The sequence below is a fragment of the Sorex fumeus genome, unplaced genomic scaffold (assembly GCF_029834395.1).
Source record: "Sorex fumeus unplaced genomic scaffold, SorFum_2.1 ptg000043l, whole genome shotgun sequence".
Taxonomy (NCBI): Eukaryota; Metazoa; Chordata; class Mammalia; order Eulipotyphla; family Soricidae; genus Sorex; species Sorex fumeus.
Genome location: NW_026606100.1, coordinates 5,021,537 through 5,038,323, shown reverse-complemented (window position 1 = coordinate 5,038,323; position 16,787 = coordinate 5,021,537). Strand labels below are relative to the sequence as shown.

The 16,787-nt window shown below is 44.7% G+C and overlaps 1 protein-coding gene across 3 annotated transcripts in view; it reads left to right on the top strand.

Moving 5' to 3' along the window:
• LOC130029577 (protein HIRA) overlaps positions 1-16,787 on the top strand; it is a 95,698-nt gene that overhangs the window by 25,192 nt on the left and 53,719 nt on the right. For all 3 annotated transcript variants that reach the window (XM_056120560.1, XM_056120562.1, XM_056120561.1), the window contains 4 exons: positions 1,107-1,201; positions 11,851-11,946; positions 13,236-13,396; positions 16,496-16,663. In XM_056120560.1, coding sequence (XP_055976535.1) covers positions 1,107-1,201; positions 11,851-11,946; positions 13,236-13,396; positions 16,496-16,663 — 520 coding nt within the window. The remainder of the gene's footprint in view (positions 1-1,106; positions 1,202-11,850; positions 11,947-13,235; positions 13,397-16,495; positions 16,664-16,787) is intronic.

Sequence of the window (16,787 nt, the reverse complement as noted above, 5' to 3'; positions counted from 1 at the left end):
GGATTATTAGAGGAGATCAGCCACCTACTTGGTGACCTGTTGCTGTACTGGCCCCTCAGGTGGGTGCAGGATTTACACCTGTAAAAGGATTAATCCTTTCCAGAGCTGACATTGGTGGCTTTGTTTATTTTGCTCTTCAAATGAAAATTGAGGGGCTCTAAGGGAATCTGCTGCTGGTCCAGAGCCACTCTCCTTGCCATTCACCTGATGCTCTATCAGCCACACCCTGGGACTCCAAGGACCTTCCTGGAAAGACCCTGCTCTGTACCCACAATAAACCAATCATACCTGGAAAGCCATGTTTCTTTAAACTTAAGCAATGGGTCATAAGGCTCTCTTCTCCAACCTGTTCCCTAAGGGACACTGGGAGTCATTCAGGCTCGGAATCAGATCTGCTTAGTCAGAGTGGCCTCTGCCCGTGACTGCATAAGCACAAGTGACCTGTCTCGTGTGGCTCATTCAGCAGCCTCCACAAGCTCTTTGTGTGGGTTTGTGAAGCATTCTGTGGAATTGGGGGCCTTTTAACTGTTCATATGGGTAGAGCTAGTTATTCATAGTTCCAGTGCTTTCTTTGCCTAAGGTTGACAGAGGTATTCAGTTCATTTTTAATATCTTAAAAATATCATTGCTTTTATTGCTTTAGCCGATATAAATATTATATTTAATATACAGTTTGGAAATTTAAAAAATTAAAATTTTTAAGCAACAGTCTCACCATAAAAACCTATGGTTAATATTTTGGTATTTTTTCTCTGTCCTTCTGATCCATTTTTCATGCGAAGATGATAGCTATATTATGTATATTTTTTCTTTGCCTAAGTCATACTATGTATAATCTGGGTCTCCTTTCATTTAATTATATATTATAAACATTTTCCATGCTATGGGTGTTCTTCTGTCACAAGATTTATGATTTCTGTATAATATTTCATCAAGTGCATGGATCATAATTTGCCTGATCATCCCCTATTCAGCAGTTCCATGCATTCCAGCCTTGTCTGTTTTTGCTTCAGTCTGTTTGCTATGATAACCCATGCTGCAGGGAACATCTATATTCAGTTCCTAGAGCATTCCTGGAATTCCTTTCTGACTCCTCTCTCACACAGGTACATTGGCCCCAGCACTGTGTTTGGTTCCAGTGGAAAGCTTGCCAATGTGGAGCAGTGGCGATGCCTCTCCATCCTTCGGAGTCACTCAGGCGGTGAGTGGGTCTGCCTTTTGGGGTGGGCAGCCTCAGCAACTATGTGTGATCAGTAATCCTTTACAACCTGTCACAAGCCCGGATCTGGTCTGTCCTCTTGATCACCATCACCTATACAGCCTGCCAGTCCATTAAGCTCTGTGCAGTCACTGACCCTACTGCCGGCCTCTAACTGCATTCACTGCCCCCACTCTTACCCTCATAGGGATATAAGTTTATATCTTTAATGTAGAACTCTTCACATTTTGCTGTTTATCCTGGTGAACACTACCTTCATTACCTTCATCAGTGGATCACCAGGTCCTTAAGCGCACTTTATTCCACAGAAACTCACACACAGGAAGCTCACACACAGGAACCTAATGAAGTTTTAGCATTGACCTTGAATATGTTTGCAAGGTGTTTTATATAAACTTGGTATGAAGAGATACTTCACAGATTGGGAATGAAGAAGAGAAAGGTCAATTGTTAGCAGTCTAAAGCCACTTGGTTAGATGCCAGGTAGTACCAGAGTGTATACATCTTAGGTTGGTCTCAGAAAACCTGTAGTATGCCTCAAAATGATGCGAAGAGTTTCCCAGACAGAGGAGAGCAAAATCAAGAAAGAATTGGTGTAAATGTTGGCAGCATTTTACCACTGCTGGTTCTTTATCTAGAAGGGAGAGAGTAAATGTTGAGTGTGTAGAGACCAAGCCATGGAAGTCTCATTCTCCCTGTTACTTAGGGCAGCCTATATCATGGAAGAGGTAGAGAACCATTTAAATCACTAAAGTACAAGAGGTCGGTAATTCTGCCAGCTGTTTGAAAAAAAGGAAGGTTCAGTGGTTCAGTTGAAAACTGCACAGGCCTGATGATTTGAGATTGAGAGGAGACTGATCTGGGAAATTCGTAGGACAAGGAAAGAAGAGGGAATAGGGAGATTCCTAGCTGGGAACCTAGATAGCTGGTGGCGTCCTCTGTTGGAACAATAACAATAGCAGTCTTGTGGGAACGAATCCCTGTTCTGTGTGGAATAAGCCAAATTTGGAGGGAGAGGGAGGAGATTGTCAAAAAGTTCATTGGACTTTAAAGGAGTGGAGCCTCAATCAGGACTTCCTTTGAGGCTTCTTATCTAACTTGAGTGATAGGCAAAAGCATAATCTCAACTTTTCTCCTGTGCACTACCCTGTGGTACTCCTTTACCAGGCGAATAGGGTTCCCTTTCTTCATTATGGTATGTGCCATTTCTTAGTCAGTGTTAGGTAGTGTAAGGGTGTGTAGCATCATTCAAGAAGAAAAACTCAGTGAAAGGACAGAGATAAGTGAATACACAGCATTTAGTCTTTGAAAGAAAAATATTTTTTAAAAAAATTAACATGCCGTAAGTTTTAAACATATCTACTGCAAATTGTTTGCACACCTTTATCACATTCAGAATATTTGGGGATTTTTTTGGTCTTGGGTTTTGGAGAACATCCAGCTGTGCACTGGGTTTACTCCTGGCTCAGTGGTCAAGGGACCATATGGGATGCCAGGGATCAAACCAGGTCTGCTGCGTGTAAGGCAAACCCCCTAACCTATATACTATATCACTCTGGCCCCATAGGGACTTTTTTTCTAGGTTCTTGTCCTATTCTATCAGTGTAGTTTAGTTATTTTACCTTCCATTTTTGCCTAGTGTCCCACACAGGTCTGACTGGGGGCTAAGACTGGTTTGTAATTAGAGAATTCCAAGTCTGTGGGTCCCTGTCTGCAACTGTAGCTCTTAGTTTGAGCAGGCCTAAGTTGTAACAGGGTGTTTGCAATGGCAAGTTCCTAGTATAGGCTGTAACATGAAAGTCAAGTGTGCATTTTGGTGACCCAGGGACTCAATCTTGATTGCATGACCTCTGTTACGGTATTGAGTCTGAGTGGGCCTGGATGTGACGGGGGGTTTATGATTATGAGTGTTCAGGGATACTTGTGAGTCAGGTTTAAGTGGGCCTGGGCAGCAATCAGGTCCTAGCAGCCACGGGGCTTCCTGTTTCATACAATCCTGGGTGGTGGCTCAGAAATGTTTAAGAGCAGGCTTGACCCTCAGTTGTTTTAACTGGTAGTGACAAAGCATGTGCCTGAGAGTTGACAGTGGAGTTGGCTATGGACCAGCAAAGAGCACAGCAGGCAGTGGAGCCCCTTTACTGACTGACTGGTTATACTGAGAAGGCCATTTGGAGTGTGGCTTGCACTCAGATGTGGACTTATAGGCCAGGTCTGTTTGTCTGCTAGAAGTAAACACTCTTGGTAATTGTCATTCAAACAGCTACTTCTGCTGTTTGCTAGCTGAGTCTCAGGAATTTGTGGAGAATCTGTTATTATGGAGACAGATCCAGTATGACATCCACCAGTACTGCTGCTATCAGCAAGATTGAAAGATATCATCAATATTGTATCTGCCCATTAAATTAAGAAGCTTCTGCACCTTAAACAGTCGCCAGGATACAAAGACAGCTCACGAAATGGGAGAAATTATTTACCCAATACTCATCTGATAAGGGGTTAGTATTAAGGATATAAAAGACACTGGTAGAACTTTACAAGAAAAAAAATCCAGCCCGATCAAAAAATGGGGAAACTAGATGAGCAGAAACTTCTTCAAAGAAGAACTGTAAATGGCCAACAGACAAATGAAAAAATGTTCTACATCACTAATCATCAGGGAGATGCAAATGAGAACAATGAGATACCATCTCTTGCTACAGAGACTAGCACACATCAAAAGAGCAAGACCCACCTGTGCTGGTATGGATGCTGCTAGAAAGGGACTCTACTTTCACTGTTGGTGGGAATGTCTACTGGCCTAGCCTTTCTGGAAAGCAATATGAACATTCCTAAAAAAAAAAAATCTAGGAATTGAGCTTTCATTTGACCCAGGAAACCCATTTCTTGGAAAAAAAAACAAAGTGGAAAGAAAGCATTGGCACCCCTGTGTTCCTTGCAGCACTATCCACAGTGGCCAGAAATCTGGAAACAACCAAAGTGCCCAAAAAGAGATGACTGGATAAAGAAACTATTGTCCATATACACAGTAGAATATAACTCAGCCATAGGAAAAGATAAAGTCCTGCTACATGGAGGGACCTGAATAGTATCGTGCTGAGTGAAATGAATCAAAGGGAGACACCAACACAGAATGATCTCTGTTATATGCAGGGTGTGAAGAAATATAATGGTGGAATAACATACCAAAGACAATGGAAACAAAGAACTGGTGTTCAGTAGGAAACATGGCACTTGAAAGGGCTGGAGGATAGGACAGGATGTGGGCAGCATCTGTCTGAGGGAAGCATTCAGTGGGAGGAGTTGGTGCTAAAAGGTGGTGACTAAATTTTAAAAATAAAATTTAAATTAAAAAAATGGTGCTTGCCAATGACTTCGACCCCTGTTTATACCCAGATTTGCTTCCCATTGCACCATTGTAAATATACGGTCATAGAATTGGGGTGCTGAGTGTTTGTGCTCCCTTCCCCCTCACTCTCCAGGTATTTCTGTACTTCAAAGATTTCCTGATTGCAGCTTGTTGCTCCACAGTAGGAATTCTTTTTTTTTTTTGTAGGAGTACTGCTATTTATTCAGCCACTGATTAGCTGATTGAATTGTGCATGAACTCCACCTTACTTTATTTTTTTTCATTTTTTATAATTTTATTTATTGAATCACCGTGAGAGCAGTTACAAAGCTTTTGGGTCTAAGTCTTGGTCATACAATGAAACACCCGTACCTTCACCAGTGCCCATTCTCCACCACCAAAAACTCCAGTATACCCCTATCCCACACCTTCCCCCTACCTGTGGGGCAGATGATTTCCACATTACTCTCTCTCTACTTTGATTACATTCAATATTTTGACACCAGACCCACCATTATTATTTGTGATTTTACCAACACTCAGATCTGCTGAAAAGGCAACAGTAGACAATTTGTTTTCTGTTGCTGGTTATGAATAACATGATGTCGCGTGGCTGCAGTAGTGGCCGCGGGATTTTGAAATTCTGAAATTTTAGCTCTTAAATCTGGAGTGATTTCGGCCAAAAGCCACTGGGTTTCGAGATCTGCTCCTGAGTCTCTGGGATCATGGCCGTTGAGCAGCTTGATGAGGAGCCAGAGAGGCCATTCGTGGGCAATGACTTGGGGTCTTGTTGGGGTGGGGAGGACAGGCCCGGCTCCACCCCATCTCGTGAGGCCCAACAAGTTTCATCACTGCGGGCCCAAGCCTGACTGTCCAGTGGCCTCTGGAGGATGACAGCCACAGAGCCGCCAGAAGGAAACAGGCAGAGGGACAGCACCCTTTCCCCCCTGGGGTGGCCCGGCAACAGTAACCTACTGCAGGGTCTGGACACATTTCTGCCAAAAGCCACTGGGTTTCAAGATTTGTTTGAGTCTCTGGGATCAAGGCCGTTAAGCAGCTAGATCAGGAGCCAGAGAGGCCGTTCGTGGGTGATGACTTGGGGTCTCGTTGGTGTGGGGAGGACAGGCCCGGCTCCCCGCCATCCTGTGAGGCCCAACAAGTTTCGTCACTGCTGGCCCAAGCCTGACTGTCCAATGGACTCTGGAGGATGACAGCCACCAAGCCGCCAAGAGGGAGCAGGCGGAGGGACAACATCCTTTCCTCCCTGGGGTGGCCAGGCGACAGTAACATACTGTGGGGTCCGGACGCATTTCTACCAAAAGCCACTGGGTTTTAAGTTTTGTTTCTGAGTCTCTGGGATCATGGCCATTAAGCAGCTTGATCAGGAGCCAGAGAGGCCGTTCGTGGGCGATGACGGGATCTCGTTGGGTTGGGGAGGACAAGCCAGGCTCCACCCCCATCCCATGAGGCCCTGTGTGTCTCGTCACTGGGGGCCCAAATGTGACTATCCAGTGGCCTCTGAAGGATGGCGGCCACTGGGCCGCCAGGGGGAACAGGCCAAGGCACGAAACCAATTCCCACCTGGGTTGGCCCAGCACCGGTAGCCTACTGCAGGAACAATTCCTCACAGTAGGAATTCTTTCTTGGTTAGGGCATTTCTACCTAAAGCTGCTGGGTTCCGAGATTTGTTTCTGAGTCTCTTGGATCATGGCCATTAAGCAGTTCAATCAGGAACCAAAGAGGCCTTGCCTCCAATTATATAGCTGAACCGGAGGTGGTTTGTGGGTGTGTTTCCCACATACCTAACTTTTGGCCGTTTACTTTCTTGGTAAACTTTGCCCCAAGCTTTTGCGATCTGGCCAAAGGCACAGCAGCAATTTTGGGGTATCTGGAAGTCTGAAGGTGCCATGAGGCTGCTGATGCACTCGCTTCACAGGTACAGATTGACCTGCTGGCAGCACCATACCCCCTCACAGTAGGAATTCTTTCTTGGTTAGGGCATGTCTTTGTCACTACTTCTCTCTGGGTGCTCTCCATTTATTCTTTGCAATGAGTCCTTTTTTCCAGAAGTTCTTTAGGTCAGTTTCTCAAGCTTAATCTAAGTTTTGGTGTAGGGTTGCTGTGATGTCAGGAGCTGTAATTTGGCCAGCCTGGCCCTGCTTCTCCATAACCTTTTTTTGAAAAAAGACAAAATATTTATAAATAATGGAAAGATTAAATAAATAATTTATTCCCAAGTTAATGTCATTCAGCAAACAGGTAAGTACCTGTTAAGTTCCAAGTTCTTTTCCTCCCTCAGGGAGTTTACATTCTTTAAAGAGACAGATAACTACTCCTGTAAGAAACTGAAAGATAAGTGCTTGGGAGCAAAGTTTGCTGGACTGCCATTTTTCCTCTCTCAAAAAAAAAATTTGTTTTATTTAGGCATTATCATTTACAAAGCTTTTTTTTTTTTTTTTTTTTTTTGCTTTTTGGGTCACACCTGGCGATGCTCAGGAGTTACTCCTGGCTCATGCACTCAGGAATTGCTCCTGGCGGTGCTCAGGGGACCATATGGGGTGCTGGGAATCAAACCTGTGTTGGTCATGTTGGCTGCATGCAAGGCAAACGCCCTACCCGCTGTGCTATCGCTCCAGCCCCCTACAAAGCTTTTAATAACAGTTTTGTGAAGGTGAGACGAAATTGAAGGGACAGCCATTTATATATATATATACACACAAAGAAGTTTTTAAGTAAAGTGAACAGGCCAGTTCCGTAAAGTCTGGGTATGTATATGTGCTTATTATGTTCAGGGAACTGCTGGCAGCTGTGGCAGAGGTACTGAATGGTACTGAATGGGGAGGGGAGTGAACAGGAGCAGGACCTTCTGGAGCATTGTGAGGACTTGTCTCTGATTGAGCAGAAAAGGCTCAGATTTGAGCACAGGAGTAAGGAGGCCATAGTATAGAGTGCATTTGTATAGGGTCCATAGTGGAGGTTGGTGAGGGTGGTGCTAAAGGCAGAACTAGATCAGTGAGGAAGGTACTGAACTAGTGAGAGACAGTCGTGGTTTGGATCTGGGGGAAAACACCTGGAAGTCTGGAGAAGTGATCAGATTCAGATTTCCTGATTGATGAAATATGAATTGTTAGGTGACAGAGGAATTCCGACCGCTTCCCAGCTATGGTCTGAATAATGGAAAGAATGTAGCTTCATCCTCTGAGATGGGAGGTTTGTGGTAGGACAGAAATATCTGCTGGGGGACATATTTAAGAGATTTAAGTGTTGGGTTTTGTATTGCCTAGCAATAGCTGGTAAGTGACCTGCTTTGTTAACATTCAGGTAGCTGAGTCCTTACTGTAGAGGAGAGGTGTGGATAGTAGGGGGGCAGGGGTGAGCCTGGGGGTGACTAGAGCGATGAGAACATCCAAAAGAACGCCAGTTAAGATAGCTGAGAACGGGCTGGAGTGATAGCACAGTGGGTAGGGCGTTTGCCTTGCACGCGGCTGACCCGGGTTCAATTCCCAGCATCCCATATGGTCCCCTGGGCACCGCCAGGGGTAATTCCTGAGTGCATGAGTCAGGAGTAACCCCCGTGCATCTCCGAGTGTGACCCAAAAAGCAAAAAAAAAAAAAATAGCTGAGAACATATTTGAAGGACAGAATGAGCAATACTTTCTGAACATGGAGGATACTGGTATATAACATGTTTGTGTAGTTGGTATAGTTGGGTGAAAGCCTAATTGAGGGGGCTCGAGAAAGACCAAAGGGAGAATAAAGTTTATTGAATGGGCTGGGTTTTGTCAGGTATATGAGAAGACACAGGAAAACAAAGGGGAACATCTTCTAGATAATGAGACAGATGGTGGAAGGTCCAGCATTGATGTACCTGGCAGATTGAAAGAACTGTTGGAATTAAGAATGATCTGGAAGCACTGAGTAGATGGAAGAGTAAGAAGGACTGGAATTGAGACCAAGGAGAGACTGCAGGTGATCTGTCATGAAGGGTCTTTGCATGACGAAGTGAGTAAGTGGTTGAAGAAACGGAAGCCAGGGTACGGAAGGATGTGGCAGAATTTAAGGAACCAAGAGCCTTGGTCCTTTGAAAAGCTGCCCTTTTAGAATTAGCAAGATTGAAGACAGAATGTTAATGAGAATAACAGTGACAGTAAAGTTTAACTCTGTAGAGGAGAGGTGTGGATAAAAAAGCATGCATGTGTGGAGGTGGAGTGAGGTAGGGCTTGGTGCCTTGGATATATGTTGATCTGCAAAAGGAAAGAAAAGGGAGTTGGGCAGGAAGATGGTACAGAGGGCTGGAGCACATGCTTTGTTTGTGAAAACTCTAAATTCAATTTCCAGCACCACATGGCTCCCCAGGCACCACTAGGAGTAACCCTCCCCCACCCCTCACACATACCACCTTCCCCCTTCCAGAAAGGGGGAAAGGGAAGTGGTAGATCTGAAGAGAGAAGCTCCAAAACATTAGGGAAAAAATGATGTCACATGTGTGAATATACTATAAAAATCAACTAACTCTAAAGAGCATCTAGGAAAAAAATTACAAACCAAATAAAAACCTGTAAAATACTCAGATTTCTATTGCTTTTTTTTTTTCTTCCAGGTTTTTAAAAAATGTTCATTGGCGCTGGGGATTGGAGAGATAGTACAGCAGGTAGGGCACTTGCCTTGCACACAGAGAGCTGACCTTGGTTCGATCCCCAGCATCCCATATGGTCCCCCTAGCACCAGCAGTAATGATCCCTGAGCACAGCCAGGAGTCAGCCCTGAGCACAGCCTGGTATGGCCAAAAAAAAAAAAAAAATCTCAAAAATGAAAAAAAAAAAATCTTTAGTGGTAGCTCAGTTTTTCGCATACATACCTACATACGTTATAGTGTTTTTAGTATTCTAAAACCCACTGTGATCTTGAGGTTGGTTTTGCTCTGTATTTTCTGTCATTGAGAGCATTAACAGTGAGTTGCAGTTGGTTTCTTTTTTTTTTTTTTTTTTTTTTGCTTTTTGGGTCACACCCAGCGATGGCTCAGGGGTTACTTCTGGCTCATGCACTCAGGAATTACTCCCGGCGGTGCTCGGGGGACCATATGGGATGCTGGGAATCGAACCCAGGTCGGCCGTGTTGGCTGCGTGCAAGGCAAACGCCCTACCCATTGTGCTATCCCTCCAGCCCCTGGTTTCATTTTTTATGCTAATAAGCATAATTTCATGTTACATTCAACATTTGGTAAGTTTTAAAACTGATGTTCCAAACTGGGAATCTGGACAGAGTGCTTTTCAAAGACTTCTTAATAACTTTATGTCTACGAGCAAAAAGTTAATTTCTAAGCATCCCAGGGCTGGAGCAATAGTACAGTGGGTAGGGCGTTTGCTTTGCATGCAGCCAAACCATTTGCTCCCCCGAGCACCACGGGGAGTAATTCCTGAGTGCAAAGCCAGGAGTAACGCCCCCCGACCCCCCCGCCCCCGTGCATCACCGGGTGTGACCCAAAAAGCAAAAAAAAAAAAAAAAAAAATTTCAAAGCATCTCTGTTAACAAGAGGGTTATTTTATTCCCATCAAGCTAACTTGATGGGAAAAAAGTATATTACTTTAAATTTTGCTTCAATTAGCAAAAGTGAAGATTTTTCATCTACCTCAGACTGTCTTCTAGGACTACTTTGTGTGGGCGTCCCACCTCTTTTTTCCTTTTGGCACACCTGGCAGTGCTCATGGTTTACTCCTCGTTCTGTGCTTAGGGATCACTTCTCGTGAGATCAGGGAAACATATGAGGCGGCAGGGATCAAAGCCTGGTCAGCCACATGCAAGACAAGTGCCTTACCCTCTGTACTATATTACACTGGCCCCCATCTTTTGTCTGTTGGGAGGTTTCTTGTGTAGTGGTTGTTTAACAAACAGAAATAGTGTGCTTTTAATAAAAGAATCTCTATACCTAATGCTTATAGTTCCGAAAAGGCAAACACAAACAGGCAAGAATTCCACTCAGATACCTAAGTCCTAAAACAGGAAACCCAGAAAATTGCTGCGATTTTATTAGCAATTTCAAAAAGCTTTTTGTAATATAGCCTTAACTTCAAGTTCGTCCAGTTTACTTCATTGTCATTTTATGTAGTAAACTTTTTTGGAGAGGGAGGGATGGGGATTGGTTTGGGGACCATGTCTGGTGGTACTCAGGGCTTACTCCTGGCTCTGTGCTGAGGAATCCTCCCGGCTACATTGTCTGTGCCTTGGAGTGTTTCTGCACTGTGCTGCAGCTGTTCCTCATATTCCTCACAGTAACCTTCTGAGGAAAAGCTTTGAATCTGTACTTTATAAATGTGAAAATGAAGGTATAAATGAGCATGATTCAGTTTGGGGAATCCTTAGTGGAGGGATGTTTCAGGAAGGATATTTGAGATGAAATTCAACTTGTGAGTAGTAGGACCTGAATATTCAGTAAGTTAGCACTTTTGAGCACTGACTTCATGCATTCTACTAAGGCATTTGATCAGAGAACTCTCTAAAGAAGGCCCAGCTAATTAAAAAAATATTAAAAGTGAGGGAGGCTGGAGCGATAGCATAGCAGGTAGGGCATTTGCCTTGAATGTGGCCAACCTGGGTTTGATTTCCAGCATCCCTTATAGTCCCCCGAGCACAGCCAGGAGTAATTCCTGAGTGCAAAGCCAGGAGTAACCCCTGTGCATTGCTGGGTGTGACCCAAAAAGTGGGGGCGGGGGAGGCCAAGTTAAGTTTGGAGGTGCAAATATAGTGGGACTGAGAAGCCAGCTAAGAGCCTCAGGCTCAGTAGTTGTCAGAGCCAGAATTGCAGCAAGTAGGTGTCATGTATCCTCAGTGGATTGGTCTGTAAATGGATGGAGTGAGGTAGTGGGGCCAGTTGCAGGCTTTAAAACTTTATTACCGGGCTGAATCGATAGTACAGTGGGTAGGGCATTTGCCTTGCACATGGCAGACCCAGGTTCAATCCCCAGCATCCTATATGGTCCCCCGAGCACTGCCAGGAGTGATTTCTGAGTGCAGAGCCAGGAGTAACCCCTGTGCATCGCCGGGTGTGACCCAGAAAAAAAAATTATTATCAAGCATTACATTCATGGAGGGTGGGCGGAAATTAGTGTGGGTCATTTTCTAGATTGGTTTAAAATTAAAAGGTCTTATGATAGTCCTTGGTAAAGTCTCCTTAGACATGAGAATACCAGGTACTGCTTGCATAGCTGGCAGAAAGGAGTGGTGCTGTGTGTCCCTATTACCAATTTATACAACAAGTAAAAGACTCACCTCCAGTTTTGTCTTCCAGATGTGATGGATGTAGCATGGTCTCCCCACGATGCCTGGCTGGCTTCATGCAGTGTCGATAACACCGTTGTCATCTGGAATGCTGTGAAGTTCCCAGGTCTGTCGATACCTTAGCAGGCTGGGCTTTCTCCTTTGGCTAGTGTCAGGTAGTGTCTCGCAGTGAACTGGGATTCCTGAGTCTTGTTAGGAACTCAGTTCTAGTTTTCTTAATTACTAGAAATTAATTAGACACTGGACAGTATGGTGGGAAGTGAACACTCTAGAGGAGGTTGTGGTAAGGGATTGTGTTTTGCATAGACCCCTATCATTAACAGTATTGTCAACAACAGTGCCTAAGATAAAATTTAAAAAATAATAAAAATTTTAAGTAACCAATTACAGGCATGGATGTGACACAGTTTATGAGGGTTGGTACATAAACAGTTGGGTTTGGGGCCTCTGCTCAATTTGTACTCAGTGTGCCTCAGCAGCTCCATGCATATTGTGCTTTCACCTGTCTTTGGACCCTGACAACTTCCTACTGACCCCCAGTTAACACACACACTCGCTGCTGAGGATGCCTTCTCCCTGCTGGGCTCTGTTCTCAGCACAGTGGTCTTCTCCTCTGTGAAGCTCTGGAGATGCAGGCTGACAAATCCAGTTGTAATAGATTAATTTTTCTTAAGATGTTTAAAATCACCATAGCATAATCTGCCATGGCTCTGCTATTTATAGCTAGGAAACTACTTTCCATAACCCTGCTTGGTATCTGAGGCAGCTTTTTCTCCGAGCTGAAATGTACTATCCTTCAGATATACCATCTGGATTCAGTTCATTTGTTTGTTGGGACATTGGATCTGGCTTCAGAGGGTTAGGTTTAGAGACTCACCAGTGTCATTTGGATTACTGGTATCTAGGAGGTGGTGTCTCACACACCTTTATCCTCAGTGGTGACTTACAGGGAACTCACTACCTAGTACCCAGTCTCCTGACCCATCATGCCTACTCTTTAACCAGAAGGGTTTATATCAGAAGTGTGGTCACACCTGGAATAGTCATAGACTTTTGACCTGAACAGGGAACGCAGAGTCAATGGCTGCTGACTCTGCTGAATTCAGCTCTGAGCAAAATGTAAGCAAGCCCTTGGTGCCCGCTTCTTCAGAGACAACTTAACAAGTTTTAGCTGCGGGGAAATCGAGGAGCCTGTCTTCTTCATTTCTGCAGGTTGCTTTTGCCTCAGTAGATCTACTGAGTAGATCTACGGAGTGGGGCTGGAAAAAGGAATCTCCTGAAGTTTCTTTCCTTGGCTAGCAATTCCAGGGCCCATGGATTGCAGCTCATGTTTCTGTATGAAGTCATTACTATCCTCTTCATAACACCTTGCCAATTTATTGTTTTTCTTCATAGAAATTCTAGCTACCCTGAGAGGTCATTCTGGCTTGGTTAAAGGGCTGACTTGGGACCCTGTTGGTAAATACATTGCCTCTCAAGCCGATGACCGCAGCCTCAAGGTATGGAGGACACTAGACTGGCAGTTGGAGACCAGCATCACCAAACCTTTCGATGAGGTAATAAGACTACCTAGAGAGTGCACTTGACAGCCTTTGGCCTTGGTGCACAAAGCAGTTTCCTGACCTAGTGGGTGAATGGAGTGTACAAGACCTGGTCAGGGTTTTCTAGAACACTGAGGATCAGACAATGAAAATCTTCCCATTTCTCCAACACTGTCGTGTGCCACTTTGAATTGAAAACAATTTATAGGCTTTTAAAGCCTTGGAGATATCCCCACACCATTGTGTCATACAGCTAACTGCCACAGAGATGGATAAAACTGTTTTGGGCCTTTTTAGAGTTGGCAGTATAATTTGCAAAACATATGGAGGTCAGTTGAACAAGAGTGACCTGTGTATCTTACTGTCTCTTCAGTTACCTGAATTCTCATTTCATATGGGATCAGTGCTCATTGTCACCATTATTTATTAAATGTTGAATGCCTACTCTCTGTAAATCTATACTGGTTACAGGAAATGAAAGTTTACTAAGATAGAGTCTCCTTTGAAGCTTAAAGACAGGGGAGAAAGACGGTGACGTAAGTTACGAGTTGTAGCTTCTCAGAGGAAGAGGTGTGAGTTGAATTTTGCACAAAGAATAGACATTTGCCCACTGGTCAGGACTAGCTGTAGAAAGTAAAAATCAGTGGCCAGAGAGATAATTCAGTAAGTAGGGTATTTGCCTTGCACACAGGTCTGTTCCCTGGCATTCCACGTTGTCCCCTGAACACTGAGCTAGGAGTAAGTCCTGAGCACCATCAGATGTGGCCCCAAAACAAAACAAACAAAACAAAACACCTGGGGCCAGAGCCATAGTATAGCAGGTATGGCATTTGCCTTGCTTGCAGCTGACTCACATTCAATCCCCGGCATCCTATATGGTTCCCCAAGCAGCACCAGGGATCATTCCTGAATGCAGAGCCAGGGATAACCCCTGAGCATCACTCTCACTCTCACTGTCACTGTCCTCCTGTTGTTCATCGATTTGGTCGAGCGGGCCCAGTAACGTCTCCATTGGAGACTTTGTTACTGTGTTTGGCATATCGAATACATCATGGGTAGCTTGCCAGGCTCTGCCGGAGCATCACTGGGTGGCCCAAAAACCATAAAAAGAGAAAGTGGAAATCACATACTAAGTTATCTCTAGCTAGGCACATCAATGCAAGTTCATCTTACTTATACCCGCCTTCCCTGGCTCTATCCTAGTACAGAGTTGTGGGCTCATACCTTTTACAGCTCCTCTAAGATCTGACTTCAAGACAGTGGGGGCATTCGAGATGGGCTTTTGGAGCAGCAAAAAATGGGCTTAAGGGCTTGGAATCCCAGCAAAGCTTTTATAATTATCCAGCCTCCCAGGTGGGCTCGTCCTGCCTGGGTCTAGGGCCCAGCTGGAAGTCAAGTTATGTTTTGACACTCGAGCCTTGCTTTATGCTGCCCTACTATGTAGCTTTGAGACTAGGTTCCTAACCCCTTAACCTTTGATTGTTTTTTCGGTTTTTGTTTTAAGTTTTTGGGTCACACGTGATGTTGCCCAGGGGTTACTCCTGGCTCTGCACTCAGGAATTACTCCTGGCGGTGCTGTGGGACCATTTATGGGATGCCAACGATTGAACCAATGTTGAGCGCATGAAAGGCAAGCTTCTTACCCACTGTACTATCTTTCCAGCTCTTCTGAGCCCCTTAATCTTTAGGGTTGTCCTGACTGATACTGAATTTCAGAGTGGGTTAGTGTTTAGCTCATATCACCTCACTTTGCAGAAGGAATAATTTGAATGAATGACCTACTTCTGCTCTAGTTCGAGTCAAGGGAATAGTACCTTACTGTTGTGCATTTTGTGGATTTTATGGAATTTACCTGATATTTATTGTATCACAGGCTTTGGGTGAAAAGACAGCCTTGAGAGACTTAACAATTAAACCTGTATGCAGGCTTAACAATTACTTTTTCTGTTGTTATTATTTATTTATTTTAGTTTTCAGGCCACACCTGGCAGTGCTTAGGGCTAACTCCTATCTGCGGAGTACCCGGGATTGAATCCAGGTTGGTCACATGCAAGGCAATGACCTACACACTGTACTATCACTGCAGGTCAGCTTTGCTCTATTAAAGTAATGGTCTGTACAACACATGTGGTAGATTTTGCAGGTGTTAGGCAGAAAAAAGGGGCCATGACCAGATAGACTTTTCATACAGAGTTAACATTTAAAGGGGATAATGTCTCAGTTTCCTGTTGGGGCCTATCCCAGCAGTTCAGCTCATCTGGATAATGTCAGATGCCAGATATCTCAGCAGTATCTGACAGAATCTTTTTTATAGGGGGGCAAGGTGGGTGTTTGTTGTTTGGCTTTTGGGCACACCCAGTGGTGCTTAGGGTTTACTCTTGGCTCTGTATTCTAGGATCACTTTTGGCAGGGTGCCGGGGATAGAACCTGGGTCAGTCATGTGCCAGGCAAGCACCCTACCTGATATACTGCCACTCCGGTCCTGACAGAACCTTTTCATTGGATCATTTGGAGAGGGCTGAAGCAATAGCACAGCGGTATGGCGTTTGCCTTGCACGCAGCCAGCCTGGCCGAGCCGGGTTCGACTCCTCCGCCCCTCTCGGAGAGCTCGGCAAGCTATCAAGAGTATCTTGCCCGCACAGCAGAGCCTGGCAAGCTATCTGTGACATATTCAATATGCCAAACAGAGTAACAACAAGTCTCAATATGGAGACGTTACTGGGCCCACTCGAGCAAATCGATGAACAACGGGAGGACAGTGACAGTGACATTTGGAGAAACAGGTTACAATTCAGTATAGTCAGAAGCTTGAATGTGTGCTCCACAGTCACACAGTCACATTTGTGAATCAGTTCCCCTTTATTTTTTTTTCAGGAGGGGGTGGGCCACACTGATGGTTCTATAGGGCTACTACTGGTTTGATACTCAGGGATCACTCCCAGTAGTGCCATGGGGACCATATGGTACAGGAGATTGAATTGAACCTGGTGCTTCCTCATGCAATGCACATACTCCAGCCCTATAAGCTATTTCCCTAGACCTCTACTTTATTCTTGATGCCAGAATTTCAGTCATAGTGTTGACCTTGATCTTTAAAGCACAAATATCTTTCAGTGTGGAGGAACAACCCATGTATTGCGGCTTAGCTGGTCACCTGATGGGCACTATCTGGTATCTGCCCATGCCATGAACAATTCTGGACCCACTGCACAAATTATTGAACGGGAAGGCTGGAAGACCAACATGGATTTTGTTGGGCACCGGAAAGCTGTGACTGTTGTGGTAAGTGTAGTTGGCCCCAGGGTGATTGGATATGGGCATGCTCATGACTGGAACGCTAGGAGCCTGGGAAGTGCCATAGTTCCCAATGCTGAGTCATCATGTGGGACTGAAGTGATGGGCTCTG